At 51.0% G+C, this 12632-nt stretch overlaps 6 protein-coding genes across 6 annotated transcripts; 2 read left to right on the top strand and 4 right to left on the bottom strand.

Annotated features, from left to right (window-relative positions):
- Positions 1–97: 97 nt before the first annotated feature.
- On the bottom strand, positions 98–1040 carry N7477_002603 (mitochondrial K+-H+ exchange-related family protein; the record flags this gene model as incomplete). Its single annotated transcript, XM_056964266.1, has 3 exons — positions 98–435; positions 490–545; positions 604–1040. 3 exons carry the CDS (start codon positions 1038–1040, stop codon positions 98–100), a joined length of 831 nt encoding a protein of 276 aa, XP_056824219.1.
- Positions 1041–1439: 399 nt separating this feature from the next.
- On the top strand, positions 1440–2669 carry N7477_002604 (phospholipase D regulator; the record flags this gene model as incomplete). Its single annotated transcript, XM_056964267.1, has 3 exons — positions 1440–1689; positions 1744–2590; positions 2645–2669. 3 exons carry the CDS (start codon positions 1440–1442, stop codon positions 2667–2669), a joined length of 1122 nt encoding a protein of 373 aa, XP_056824220.1.
- A 101-nt stretch (positions 2670–2770) lies between these two features.
- Positions 2771–3301, bottom strand: N7477_002605 (cupin domain-containing protein; the record flags this gene model as incomplete). Its single annotated transcript, XM_056964268.1, has 1 exon — positions 2771–3301. One exon carries the CDS (start codon positions 3299–3301, stop codon positions 2771–2773), a length of 531 nt encoding a protein of 176 aa, XP_056824221.1.
- A 773-nt stretch (positions 3302–4074) lies between these two features.
- culA (cullin culA) lies at positions 4075–6715 on the top strand (the record flags this gene model as incomplete). The annotated part of the gene is made up of 6 exons (XM_056964269.1): positions 4075–4124; positions 4176–4245; positions 4330–4346; positions 4400–5544; positions 5592–6472; positions 6527–6715. The coding sequence occupies 6 exons, from the start codon at positions 4075–4077 to the stop codon at positions 6713–6715; spliced, it is 2352 nt and encodes a 783-aa protein (XP_056824222.1).
- Positions 6716–7370: 655 nt separating this feature from the next.
- Positions 7371–10290, bottom strand: N7477_002607 (uncharacterized protein; the record flags this gene model as incomplete). The annotated part of the gene is made up of 11 exons (XM_056964270.1): positions 7371–7968; positions 8031–8791; positions 8829–8967; positions 9026–9070; positions 9110–9294; positions 9344–9423; positions 9476–9536; positions 9595–9622; positions 9746–9988; positions 10055–10159; positions 10235–10290. The coding sequence occupies 11 exons, from the start codon at positions 10288–10290 to the stop codon at positions 7371–7373; spliced, it is 2301 nt and encodes a 766-aa protein (XP_056824223.1).
- A 494-nt stretch (positions 10291–10784) lies between these two features.
- Positions 10785–12343, bottom strand: sakA (mitogen-activated protein kinase HOG1; the record flags this gene model as incomplete). The annotated part of the gene is made up of 9 exons (XM_056964271.1): positions 10785–10890; positions 10942–11125; positions 11178–11256; positions 11314–11670; positions 11726–11825; positions 11884–11927; positions 11987–12116; positions 12184–12231; positions 12288–12343. The coding sequence occupies 9 exons, from the start codon at positions 12341–12343 to the stop codon at positions 10785–10787; spliced, it is 1104 nt and encodes a 367-aa protein (XP_056824224.1).
- Positions 12344–12632: the final 289 nt, after the last annotated feature.

The following is a 12632-nucleotide window of genomic DNA, read 5'->3' on the forward strand; positions in this document are numbered from 1 at the left end:
GATCTGCCAGCATATCAAGATATGGTACATCAATTGTTGAGTGAGTCGTTGCAGTCGAATACATTCCATCAGCATTCTCCATCAAAATCACGAAGACCTATAAGTTCTTCTTTTCGTCTGACTTCGCTTCCTTTTCTTTCTCTTTTTGAGCTTTTAGCTGCTCACTGACCTGGACGATGGCCCGCTCGGCCTCCAACGCCAGCTCCGGAGCATCCAGTATCGTGGCAAGCTTCTTGGCATCGGACATCTTTAAGAGCACGCGGTCCTCGCTCTGTTCGAAAAGATCGACCATTCCGGAAGCTGGGGTATCAATTGGGGCATTATCCAGTGTGCGAGATGCCCGTTTGGCGTAAAGCTGCTCTAAAGCCGGCAGGGAAGTAGGCTTCAGAAGATCCTTCTCTACCAGAAATTCAAGGTGTCGCGAGCCATTTAAAGCTGGCAATTGATCATTAGCGTCTCAAGCTGACTCCAGTGTCAATATTGACTAACCTCGCCAATGCGACCAGCCTCGATAAACCAGGTAGAAGAATGGAATGTTAGGGACCCTGTAAAATCCTCGTTAGTAGATGAAGCGAAGAGCTTAACAATGCCGCAAGAACATACACTGGAATTAGACCCAGAGGCGCTGTGACAGGAGCAAACCCGAAACTCCACAGCATCTTTTTTCGATGGAATTCTTGTCGGTCTGTAGCGATAGCGCGCAATATAGTTGGAATCTTCTCCAGTCGCACGGAATTGCCTGGGAAGAGCACTTCGATCCTCTTCTTGCCATGATCTTCATCAATACGCTTCTGTGAAGCCAGAGATGGTATACTTTTGAGACCCCATTCTTCGAAGGGAATTCGCTGCTGGACTCGATTGCCCCATGTCACCAGGTACTTCTTCCAGCCCGATTCGGCTTCTTCCCAGCTTGCCCAGGTCTGAGCCGCCTTGCTTGTAGCTCGATCGAGTAGTGATAGCTCTTTTGGGACGTCTTTTCGGAGAGGGCGAGCGTAGATTAACGCCCGTCGAGTCGAGATTGGGATCAGGAAAAGGCGCATGGCCGCGGGGGTCCGGGAGAGACGAGTTTGAAAAGACTGACTATCACAAAGGATAGAAGATTGAATGTGAAATGCGCAGCATGGAACCTGGGAGCCCCAAAGTACCGATTGTTGTAGGGTTTATCGAAAGAGAGGCACAGGTTGGAGCACGGGGAGAAATGGTAAGCAGGGGGAGACGTCATTCCGCGCCTGGACGAACCTCGTTTTGGATCGGACATAATCTTGGATCCATCATCTCTTCTCTCCACGTCCTGCTCTTGACTCGTCAATTTCGGGTGTACTTGCTTCGTGCCTGGAATTGGGCTCTTGACTGGCCCTCAGTCCTCCCAGATCTCCCTTCCTGATCGATGCGCATCTCGGGTCGAGTCCTACAGCCAGCGTCTAATTCCCTTGCTTGCCATGGATGCGACGAATAGCTTCCAGCCCGATAGCGGTAAAGGGCGAATTTTCGATGAGACCCTCTCTGAAAAGGTGCCCTCGGGCTTTGGATCGTCGAATCTACACTCAAATCGATTGACTGTGAACACCCAAGCCGGCGCCCTCCGCAACACACCATTCGACTCACCAGCCACAGCGAAACGAACAACAGATGGCCAGCCACATGAAGAGCCCGCCAGATCGCAGCATTTTTCTCTAAGGACGCTGCCCGGTATGCGGAAAACCTGTGTACTAGGAGTCAATTTGTCGCTGACACTTTTGATAGCTTGGATTCGATCGGTCGAAGTGGTGGATGACGGAGAAGAAGCTCAAGCTAGTGATCACCTCTTACCCTCCCAACCGAACGATGCACGCGTAGCTCAACATAATCATTCTCCTCATGCAACCTCCCGGCAAGAATATTCTCTCTTCGATGAGAGTCAATCACCTTCGCAGACCCGTGAATCCCGCTGGAAAACATTTTCGCGCGCCATCCAGTATCCACGAGAACCTAATGGGGAGATCAAAGAGGTTACGCCAGAATGGATGAACGATAATCTTGGAGATTACTCGGGGCCATGGCGAGGCAAGCTTCTTGAAGGGGATAGTCCGGAGTACCCATTACACAACAATGGACGCCGGGAAGTCTGGTTCAAACGCTTCCACAACCAGTTGCTTAGAAGCCCTATTGTGCCGTTGATTCTGCGCATGACAGTTTGGAGCTTTTCACTCTCGGCCCTGGCTCTTGGTGGATCAATTCAGCATATGGCTAAGGGGCGACATAGTGAAGGTCCGTCAGCGCTTATGGCAATCATTGTCGACGCCGTGGCCCTGGTGTACCTTCTCTACATCACATTTGATGAGTATACCTCGAAGCCACTGGGACTCCGATCCCCCTCAGCCAAAGCTCGGCTAATTCTGCTCGACTTGTTCTTCATTGTCTTCGACTCCGCCAATCTTAGCCTAGCCTTCGACTCCTTGTCGAATGTGACGGGGTCCTGCACCGAAGCAGATATCAACTACCAAATAAGCCCTCAGAATAACGCCATCTGTGCGCGACAAAAGGCCCTGGCATCTGTGCTCTTGGTTGCCCTCCTCGGCTGGCTCATGACATTCGCGATCAGTGTTCTAAGGTGAGTCATAATGCATGAATAAAGTACTATTGAACCCGACTAACAACTCTACAGACTCGTCGAGAGAGTGCAACGATGATAACAGTGGGACTGCTCCCTTTCGGGAATACTTATCATTCTCGATTTGCAAATGTATACACTCCTCTTTGCGGAGTCGAATGCGGGTCTATAGACCAATTGCTACACGTGCAGAGCAGGGCCATCTTCCCCATACAGAGGGTCTTGGTGGAACCACTCCAATTTCTGGATGCCCTGCACTTTTGCTTCTTCTCCCGGCCGTCCATAGCACATGTCCCACTCTCTTTGCGGAGGGTATGACCCAACCATTTTGAACGGCACATCTCCCTCGTCTGCCAGCAGTCGGTGCCCCACTCCAGCAGGCACGATGATCAAGTCACCGCGATGAACCGTCGGCTCGTAACGCCCGGGGTTATCTTCACCTCCAAAGCACAGGCGTGCGCGTCCTGCAACGGCCCCTAGAACCTCGTGCGTGGTGGAGTGGAAGTGGGTCTCGCTATACATGGTATAAGTCCATTTGGGAATGACTACCCCAATTGATCTTAGGCGGCGCGTGAGCTCCGCGGCTGTGGCGTTGAAGGCGTCGTGGTATACCATGAGGGGCTTTGATTGAATTGAAGTGTTTGGAATTCGATGCCATGAAGGAATTTGTCGACATGTCACTTGGATTTTATCTGCCGCAGTGAAGGCCATTGTTGTTGAGAGCACGTTGAGAGTGTACAGCGGGACTCGCACGACATCACAGACGCAATGACGTCATTCTGGATCTAGATGCCTCTCAAGATCTGGTACGCAAGAGTGGCCCAAACACCCCATGCCTGATTGGAAATCAATGTCTATCAGCAACGAACTCTTGAAGCGGTCTTTACCTTGATGCTTGTTTTAAGAGATGCCAGGGATGCATGACTTTGTGGGAAGGTGAATGAACTGGGAGGTATATGAAGAGTAACCATATTAAAGCATACTTTGTCAGCCTTACGAATGTGACTTAACGAACAGAGCCTGAGAGGTAGCTCAAACTATTAGCAAGATTCACAGGCGAACAATCAAACAAATAAAAGTTTCAAGGAAATTCTGTATAACGCGACATGCTCGACAAGTTGGCTGCCCTCACCGCTTTCTGCAATCGGCTATCCCCACGCTCACCCTTCTCTCAGCCTCATCTTGCCGCCACATCTGCTTGACCTCTTCACTGTTGCTTCTCCTCTTCTCAGCATCGTCTTCTCGTGTGTTTTTCTTCCCAGATTGCTCCTTTCCCACTGACACACGGGTGTTTCACTGCCTATCTCTGGGCGTGACTTGTGGCGCACTTATCTCCAGCCTAGGAGAATCGCGGAAGTACGTGACCTTTGGTAGTAGCGAGGATGGTCCTCTTTCTTTAACGAAATTCGCTGATCGTCGTGTATCTTGGGCTAGAAAATCCTACCCCTTCCCTTCTCGCCTTACTCAATTTGCCCCTTGACATCATGCCGCCTGCAGTCCCGCAGACTCCTCACAAGGACGACCTGACAGAAACGTGAGTCGTCAGACGGATAAATCTTGGGCACATGGACTGACGCCAGCGCAGATGGTCTTTCTTGGAGTCGGGTATAGATAGCGTCATGCTGAAGCTTGACGAGGGAGTTGACATGAAGACTGTGAGTGACGAATGACAGCGGCTGCACCTGAAACCCGCTTTTCCTCCAAGATACACTAGAACTGACATTTGCTCTCGATTGTAGTATATGGCTCTTTACACGTTTGTTTGACCTCCGACCATGTGTCGCTCATCCGCTTATAGCTCATCTATAGGGCCGTCCACAACTTCTGCACGTCACAAAAGGCCGTCGCCAGCAACCAAGGCCTGCAAGCTCACCGCGGAGGTTCGTCTCTCTCTGCGTCCCCTACTGGAACACTGTTTTCGTTTCCAAATGAACGCATTTCCACCGAGCAGAATGGCAAACTAATCAGAGATCATATATCTTCAGCGCACCTACTCGGCGAGGAACTTTATAAGTTACTGGGTGAATACCTCTCACGCCATCTGAGTGCGGTACACAAGGAATCCCAGGGTCATACGGACGAAGCTCTACTAGCATTCTACATTCGCGAGTGGACCCGTTACACCACCGCCGCCAAATACGTGAACCACCTTTTCAGTTATCTCAATCGTCATTGGGTCAAGCGCGAGATTGACGAGGGCAAGAAAAACGTTTATGATGTCTACACTCTCCACCTTGTGAAATGGAAAGACGACTTCTTCGAGAACGTCCATGGCAAGGTGATGGACGCGGTGCTGAATTTGGTTGAAAAACAACGGAATGGCGAAACCATCGAGCAGTCTCAGATCAAGAGCATCGTCGATTCCTTCGTGTCGTTGGGCTTGGATGAGAATGATAGCAAGAAGTCGACATTGGAGGTTTACCGCCAGTACTTCCAGCGACCGTTCATTATCGCCACCAAGACATACTACGAAAATGAGTCCCGGCAATTTGTGGCAGAGAACAGTGTGGTGGAGTACATGAAGAAGGCAGAGGCTCGACTCGACGAGGAGAAAGCTCGTGTGGGTCTGTATCTTCACCCGGACGTCACCAAAAGCCTTACGGATACTTGTCTGGATGTTCTCGTCACGGCCCACTCCACCCTGCTTCGTGATGAGTTCCAAGTTTTACTGGATAATGAGCGTCAGGAGGACCTTGCGCGCATGTACCGACTCCTGTCGCGTATCAAGGAAGGGCTGGATCCATTGCGTACCACTTTTGAGAACCACGTGAGGAGGGCCGGTCTGGCTGCCGTTGAGAAAGTTGCATCCGAAGGCGAAAACTTCGAGCCCAAGCTGTACGTTGATGCCCTGCTCCAGGTCCACACTCGGTACCAGAACCTTGTCGACGATGCTTTCAATGGCGAGTCTGAGTTTGTGCGTTCTCTCGACAACGCCTGTCGCGAGTTCGTCAACCGTAATCGCATCTGCAAGACAACCACCACTAAGTCTCCTGAGCTTTAGCAAAATATACCGATTCTTTGCTCAAGAAGGGTTCCAAGGCTGCTGAAGAGTCCGAGCTCGAGGAGATGTTGGTGCAGATCATGACTGTCTTCAAGTATATTGAGGACAAGGACGTTTTCCAAAAGTTTTACTCAAAGATGCTTGCGAAGCGACTGGTGCATGTCAGCTCAGTGTCCGACGATGCGGAGACTTCAATGATCAGCAAGTTGAAGGAGGCTTGCGGTTTCGAATATACCAATAAGCTGCAGCGCATGTTCCAGGATATCCAGATCTCGAAGGACCTCAATGCCAACTACAAGGACTACCAAGATAAAGTCCTCGATGATGATGACCGGAAGAGAATGGTCGATGCACACTTCCAAATTCTTGGCACTGGAATGTGGCCTCTCAACCCACCAACCACTAATTTCACCGCCCCGCCAGAGATCAACAAGACCGCCGAACGCTTCCAGAAGTTCTACTTTGACAAGCATAGTGGCCGTAAGCTAACATGGCTGTGGCAGCTGTGCAAGGGTGAAGTGAAGGCAAATTACATTAGAAACACCAAGGTGCCATATACATTCCAAGTATCGACGTTCCAGATGGGCATCTTGCTTTTGTTTAATGAGACCGACACACTGGGATATTCTGATATCCAGAAGGCCACCAACCTTGCTCCTGAAATCTTGGACCCCAATCTTGCCATCCTCATGAAGGCGAAGGTGCTCCTGCCAAATCCTGAGGGCGGCAAGCCTGAGCCCTCCACCTCATTCAGTCTGAACTACAACTTCAAGAACAAAAAGGTCAAGGTCAACCTTAACATTCAAATCAAGTCCGAGCAGAAGGTAGAATCGGACGATACGCACAAAACGATAGAAGAGGACCGGAAGCTGTTGCTCCAGGTTTGTCTCCCTTCCCACTCCCGACGGTCGTAATTTCCTGACCTTTCCTACCAGTCTGCTATCGTCCGCATCATGAAGTCCCGTAAGAAGATGAAGCACGTCCAACTCGTGCAGGAAGTCATCCAGCAGGTTAAGGCCCGCTTCCCACCCAAGGTTCCCGACATCAAGAAGAACATTGAAGCCCTCATGGAGAAGGACTACATCGAGCGTCTAGACGGGGACGAAATTGCCTACATTGCTTAAAACTACCTCCCACTCCTTCTCTTCAACTCTCATCGCATCATCACATCCTCTTGCTTGAGTCCTTTCTTCATTTCTTTTTCTCGTTTCCGCCTTGCTCGTTTTCACTAGTCCTTCTATCCTGTCCCTCAATTTTCTGCCACAGGCAGAGAGAGGCCGCGGGTAAAGCTTGACATGGACTGGGGAGCTTTGGCTATGGCTTGGGATGATAGGGAGCCCGGAGCACAAGATCGTCGCATTATGTTTATTTAAAGTCCATCTTTCATCATAGCGTTGAGATGACAGATCAATGATAACCCGGTAATCTCGTCAATTTTCTCTTTCTGAAGATCGCAGTTTCAGCAGGGGTGACTGGTCCACGGGTGCCCGACAGTATACTTGTGCAGCTCTAGTACTTCAATCTGGAATGCGTCGTCGCGAAAATGCAGCGCGTTCATTATCTTTACCACTTTCCTCCAGCTACAAAATTGATCGTCTGAGATATACATGGATTTAGGGATATTGGCATAGATAGTCCTGGGTATGTAAATACACACACGAAACACAATATAATGAGTATGAACAAATGCAACGATTTGCGAACCGGTGTGCCTCGCTGGAATGCCAAGTATCTAGAGGTAATAATGAAAAGATTAATATGTAGTTCTCACGGTGATCACTATGCACTGGTTCCCTTGGCTGCCGGGGCCTCATTAGCCTCCCCAGGAGCCTCGGTCGAGTGCATTTCAGCGGTATGGGAGTGCGCGGCCTGGGACGCGCGCTCTTCTGGGTTAAGGTCTACTCGGAGCCCCTCCGATGAGAGCGGTACCGCGCCGAATCCATCAGCATCATGGGAAGTCTCAGATGACTTCTCGGGCCGATGTGCGAGGTCTGCTTTCTTCTGCGCTTCCGTTCCGTATGCTGGGAAGCCTTGGGACAGAGGAGACTTCGGGTAGGGAGCATCAGAGGCCTCTGAGCCCGAGCTGGGGAGGCTGAACTCGCCACTGTCGCGGCGTAAGATGATATTGCTCCATCTCTTTCGGCGGCTGAGGCTGCGCGACAGACCCTCCGCGTCTTCGCTGTGGCGTTGCATGGACCGGCGGCGGCCACGGTCAGACTCTGCTTTCTCGGTGACTGCTGGCAAAGCCGGGGTGGATGGAGAAGCGACCACGCCTGGGTTTGGGTTGGGGGAGGAGCTGCGCTTGCTTGCCACTCGCGGCGCTTCTCGCTGGCCCATGATCCCCATGAGCTGAAGTATGCGCTGGCCTTTTGGCTGGCTGCGCTGACCGTGGCTTGTGCTTGGCCTACATCAATAGAGGGTTTTTGACGGGGTGCGAACCAAGCACCGGAGGCATCAGTGGAAGAGTCTGGAGAGGCGACTGACGGAGAGGCCGGGGTCTGGTCCATAGAGGTACGCTGGGAGGCCGAGGTCAAAGCCTTTTCCTCGTTACGCTTGCGTTGGGCTTCGCGCATAGACTCAATATCGGACCAGAAGCTATTGAATGCGGCGCTGACTTTCTTTTGACCGGTGCTGAGATGGCGGTTGAGTGCCTCTCGGCCCTCACGCACTCGTTCATCAAGGTGAAGATCCGCGACTTGCTGAGACACTCGTCGCTGGATGTCGTCCATCGTCAAGCCACCAGCACTTGGGTGCTTCGGCTCAGTAATAGAGAAAAGGAGTGCGTCCGATGTGAGTTTTGAGAAAAGAGCGTAATTCGACGTCTTCTGCCATTGTATGAGGAATTCAGGATTGAAATCAAGCGCAGGATCACCCTCGATATTGAAGTTTTGCAATTGTGCTCTGCTTCGGTGAGGTGAACCGCCGGAGGTGATGGAATTGAGTTCTTCGTGATACTTCATGGAAGACAGTAGTGCCAACAAGTACTCCTCGAATTGGAGTCGGATAAACTCTTCCGAGCCCATAAAGCCCAATGTTTTGGGTTGTGACGGGTGCTCCTCGTCCCATGTTTCATTCACGATTTGAGTAAGCAGATCAATCCAGCGCCGGTCAGCTACAGACAAACCCAAAGCTGTGCGCAGGCTTGGTGATGAGATGTTGATGCTATCTTCATCAAGCTGTTTGTAAAGGGCTTGGTCAATCTGATGTTCACGTAGATTTGTAGCTTGTGTTACTCACGTTGATTAATATGTCGCTGTAGCGATCCTTCTGTTGCAGGAGTAAGGAGTTTGTCGATCCCACAACGTACGACTTTGTGCCATCATCGGCTAGCAGATCCAGTTGTTGGAGAGGGGATATAAGGACCGAACATGCTTCCCTAAATTGAAGTCAGATGTTCGCCATTGTTTCTTCTTCGCGAGGGGCATGGGCTGTACGTACCTTGCCAAAGATCTGCAATGGTAGGCCCATATATGCCAATACTAGAATCATCAGTATATCACCCTCTCATTTACGCTCACGGGTCAGGCATACAAGAGGTGCGGTCACTCGTCTTGAGCGAAGTCGGTTTCTCAACGGTCTGTGCATAACGGTCGAAGGCCGGGTCCGCACAGTCCTCCAGGCTGTTGATGAGACCTGGTATTAAGGAGATGAGCGAGAATTGAATCATGCATAACCGTTCACAGCGAGTGCCAAAAAAGAGCATCTATAACGATTAGTCTGTAACTGGAACGGATGCTTGAAACTTTGCATACCTTAGGCTGCAACAGTAAGCCCTTGAACAGGACCAGCGTCTGGTGCTTGAATTCATGGATCATTTCTCGGAGAGAAAGTCCTGTGTGAAGATTAGTGAAAGCCGTACGAAATCACATCTTGGTAGAACTAACCCAGATTCTGGTCTCTCGGGTCATCGTTCTGCAGACTGATGACCAGACCCTCGCGGAATTTCTGAAGGAGCCACATTAGACGACTGGGTCTCTATTCATATACTCGTGCATGACCATACCCTCAATATATCGATATCAGAAAAGTCCCTGGAGATCCATGTCTCAGGTTAGCCACTTTCGCCCTCAATTGACCAAGTCTCTCGCCGTGGGCAGATGAAGACATCATATTTCTTCACGAAGAAAAATATCTCCCAGAACTTTAGAACATACTTTTGTGCAAACCATGCCGAGGTCACCACGGAAAGCTTCTCGCGCAATTGCCCCACCCGCTGAGGACTATCCGTGACCACCACAACAGCCTTCTGCACTGTAGACCTAGTCACATCTGCTGGGCGATTGACCAAAAGCTTGGCATCGAGCTGGCGCGAGCAAGATATGCCGAATAGGGAGGTAGCCAGGTCTGTGGACGTTTCCTTGCGACGGAGCGTGAAGTAGGAGAACTCCTCCGTCGAACTAGAACAAGACGCGATTCTAGTCAGTCTATCTGCGCTCATATGCGATCGCGACGGGGGTTCATACAGATGCGCGCCGTCGGACAGGGCCATGAACGGCAGCAACGACCAGTCATTCTCGGTAGCCGGGTTTGTACCTTCGTCGGCGATGCAGTGTTCGATCTCGGGACCCCTGGATAACTCAATCAGTCTCGTCTAATTGCAGAGATGTGCTGGTCTTGCACAGAGGCTAGGAAGTACTACATACCGTGCATGGTGGAAATCAATCACCAGCACAATCGGGTCGAGTTTATGTTCAGCCATGGCGATCGGGTGAGGCGGGGAGTGTCAAATTGGTGGGCCAGAGCCGATGCAAGGGTCATGGACGATCTCCGCAGGCTCCAGTCCCCATGAAGGTAAGGTCATAGAAAGATCACGATCGGGGGGGGCTTGCGATCTCACAGGGGAGATTGATAATGTTATCGCTCACGTGTTGATTACGGGCGGTGTGAGCCCCGCGTCTCGGTCTTTTAGTGGTTTCTATGGTCCGAGTTTGGGGGCTTTATATGATGACTATCAAGTACCAAGTGCAACACCGCTCAAGTTCGTATGATTTCGCCTCACCAACCTACTCTTGACGACGCCGATGAAACTATGGACAATTGGTTCCAACGATTAAAAAAAGATCAAAACAGACAAACACGCCGAAGTTTGCAGAAGATTTCCCCAATAGATATATGGTTCGGGCCCCGCGTCATATGGAGGACCGAAAACAAAGGTAAAAATGTTACTCATTAGGAGGCCTTGAAATTAATAGTCTATGCGAAAGACTGGGGATAGTTTCCCTGCACTGGGCCCTGAACCAGAGCCTGTCCAGCCTCGTTGCCCTGGTCGATGTTGTGGAAGTCGAGAATTTCGGAATACCTGGTGAATTGTAAGCAGAAGGGTCAAAAAGAGACTCTGCGATGCACCTACATCATAATCTTCCAAGTATCAACGGGCAAATCAGCATCGTTGAAGGACCAGTCGAACTTCTCTTGGGCGACCGGTTCGTCGGTGGGGTCGTGGTAGGGCGCGAGGTACTCGTGGGCCAGCGCCTCACCAGCGCGAACTCGCTTCTTGGGATCGAACACAAGCATCTTCTCGAGAAGGTCGACCGCTGTGGATTGTCAACAAATAAGAAATCATGGGCATCCCAGAGCATCACGTACCATCCGCATCAGCATTCTTGAATTTGTTGGCCAGGGATTGGCGCTCGCGCTTCGGGAGGGACTTGACGAATCGCAAAGTCTACATCCATAAGAGATTAGCCCAACCTATACTCGCAATCTGGGAAACAAAGCTCACGTTTTCGCTGCAGATGGTCTGGATCACGTCGTCCGGAGGGGTACCCAACAGCTCGGTAATGATAGAAAATTGGTTGACGTGGTCCTTTCCGGGGAAAAGCGGCTTGCCCTCCAGCATCTCGGCGAAGATGCAGCCCGCACTCCAGATATCCACCTCCACGTCGTACTTTTGCCACGTGAGCATAATCTCGGGAGCCCGATAGTATCGTGTTGACACATAGCCGGTCATTTGCGGGTCCTGAATACGCGCCAGACCGAAATCGCAGATTTTCAAGTCGCAGTTTTCATTGATTAGGATGTTGCTGGGCTTCAAATCACGGTGGACCACACCCGCGGAGTGAACATATTTCAATCCACGCTGCGCATCGTCAGTAAAAATGTATAAAGTTCGCTCTTTTGTGAGTTGCGCTTACCAAGATCTGGTAAAGAAAGTACTGGATGAATTGCTTCTCGAGAGGGCGAGAAGTCAAGAGGCGGTGGAGATCTGTGCCCAGTAGCTCGGTCACAAAGTAACTACAAAAATTAGTGGGCGGTCGCAAAACAATTGCGGCGGGGAATTGAAGAAACGTACATATCCTCGAGAGGGGAGATAAAGATGTCGCTCAAGCTAATGATCTGTAGCGGGGAATTCAGTACACAGGAATTGAGGCCCTTGCATAGCGGGGAAGACCCACGTTCTCATGTCGAAGATGCTTGAGCAGCTTCAGCTCTCGGTAGGTTCGCTTAGACAGAACGGGCGTGCTGAAGGGCTTCATGATCTTCTTGACCGCCACGGGCTGGCCGGTCAATTGGTCGCGCGCCGAGCTATCGGTGGCACATTCCCATTAGCCTGGAGGGTCGTCGCAACGCGATACTGGTAAATAAAACATACCAAACGAGCCCAAAGGCTCCCATGCCCACCGGCTGGAGGTCCGAATACCTAAAAAGCAGATCTTAGCAAAAGCACCGATGGCGGGGCAACAGGCGAGGGCGAACCGGCTGGTAATCTCGAAGGTGGTACCGAAGATCTGAGACCGCACAAATTCCGCCATGTTGAAGGATTGCAAGCAATGCGCTGGTAAAAGAGAGGAAGTTTTCTAGAGAGCGCGAGAGTATCAGGAAAGGGGATATTGTGTGGGAAGGGCCTTTCTCGGTGAAAACCGCAGAAATCAAGGACGATGACGTCCGCGACGGGCCAGGCAGGTTTCCGAACAGGCTGACTAAGGCACCCCTTCCTACGGGTTTCGTGCTTCGTGCCTGCCCATAGCCTCGACCAGTCTCTCTGCTCGGTTGGATTCTCATTTGACTTCGGGTAATAGATACGGGTGACCTTCTAGATGG

This window comes from Penicillium maclennaniae (assembly GCF_028827695.1).
Source record: "Penicillium maclennaniae strain IBT 15551 chromosome Unknown utg000003l:1.0-5670915.0:1.0-5674809.0, whole genome shotgun sequence".
NCBI classification, from domain to species: Eukaryota; Fungi; Ascomycota; class Eurotiomycetes; order Eurotiales; family Aspergillaceae; genus Penicillium; species Penicillium maclennaniae.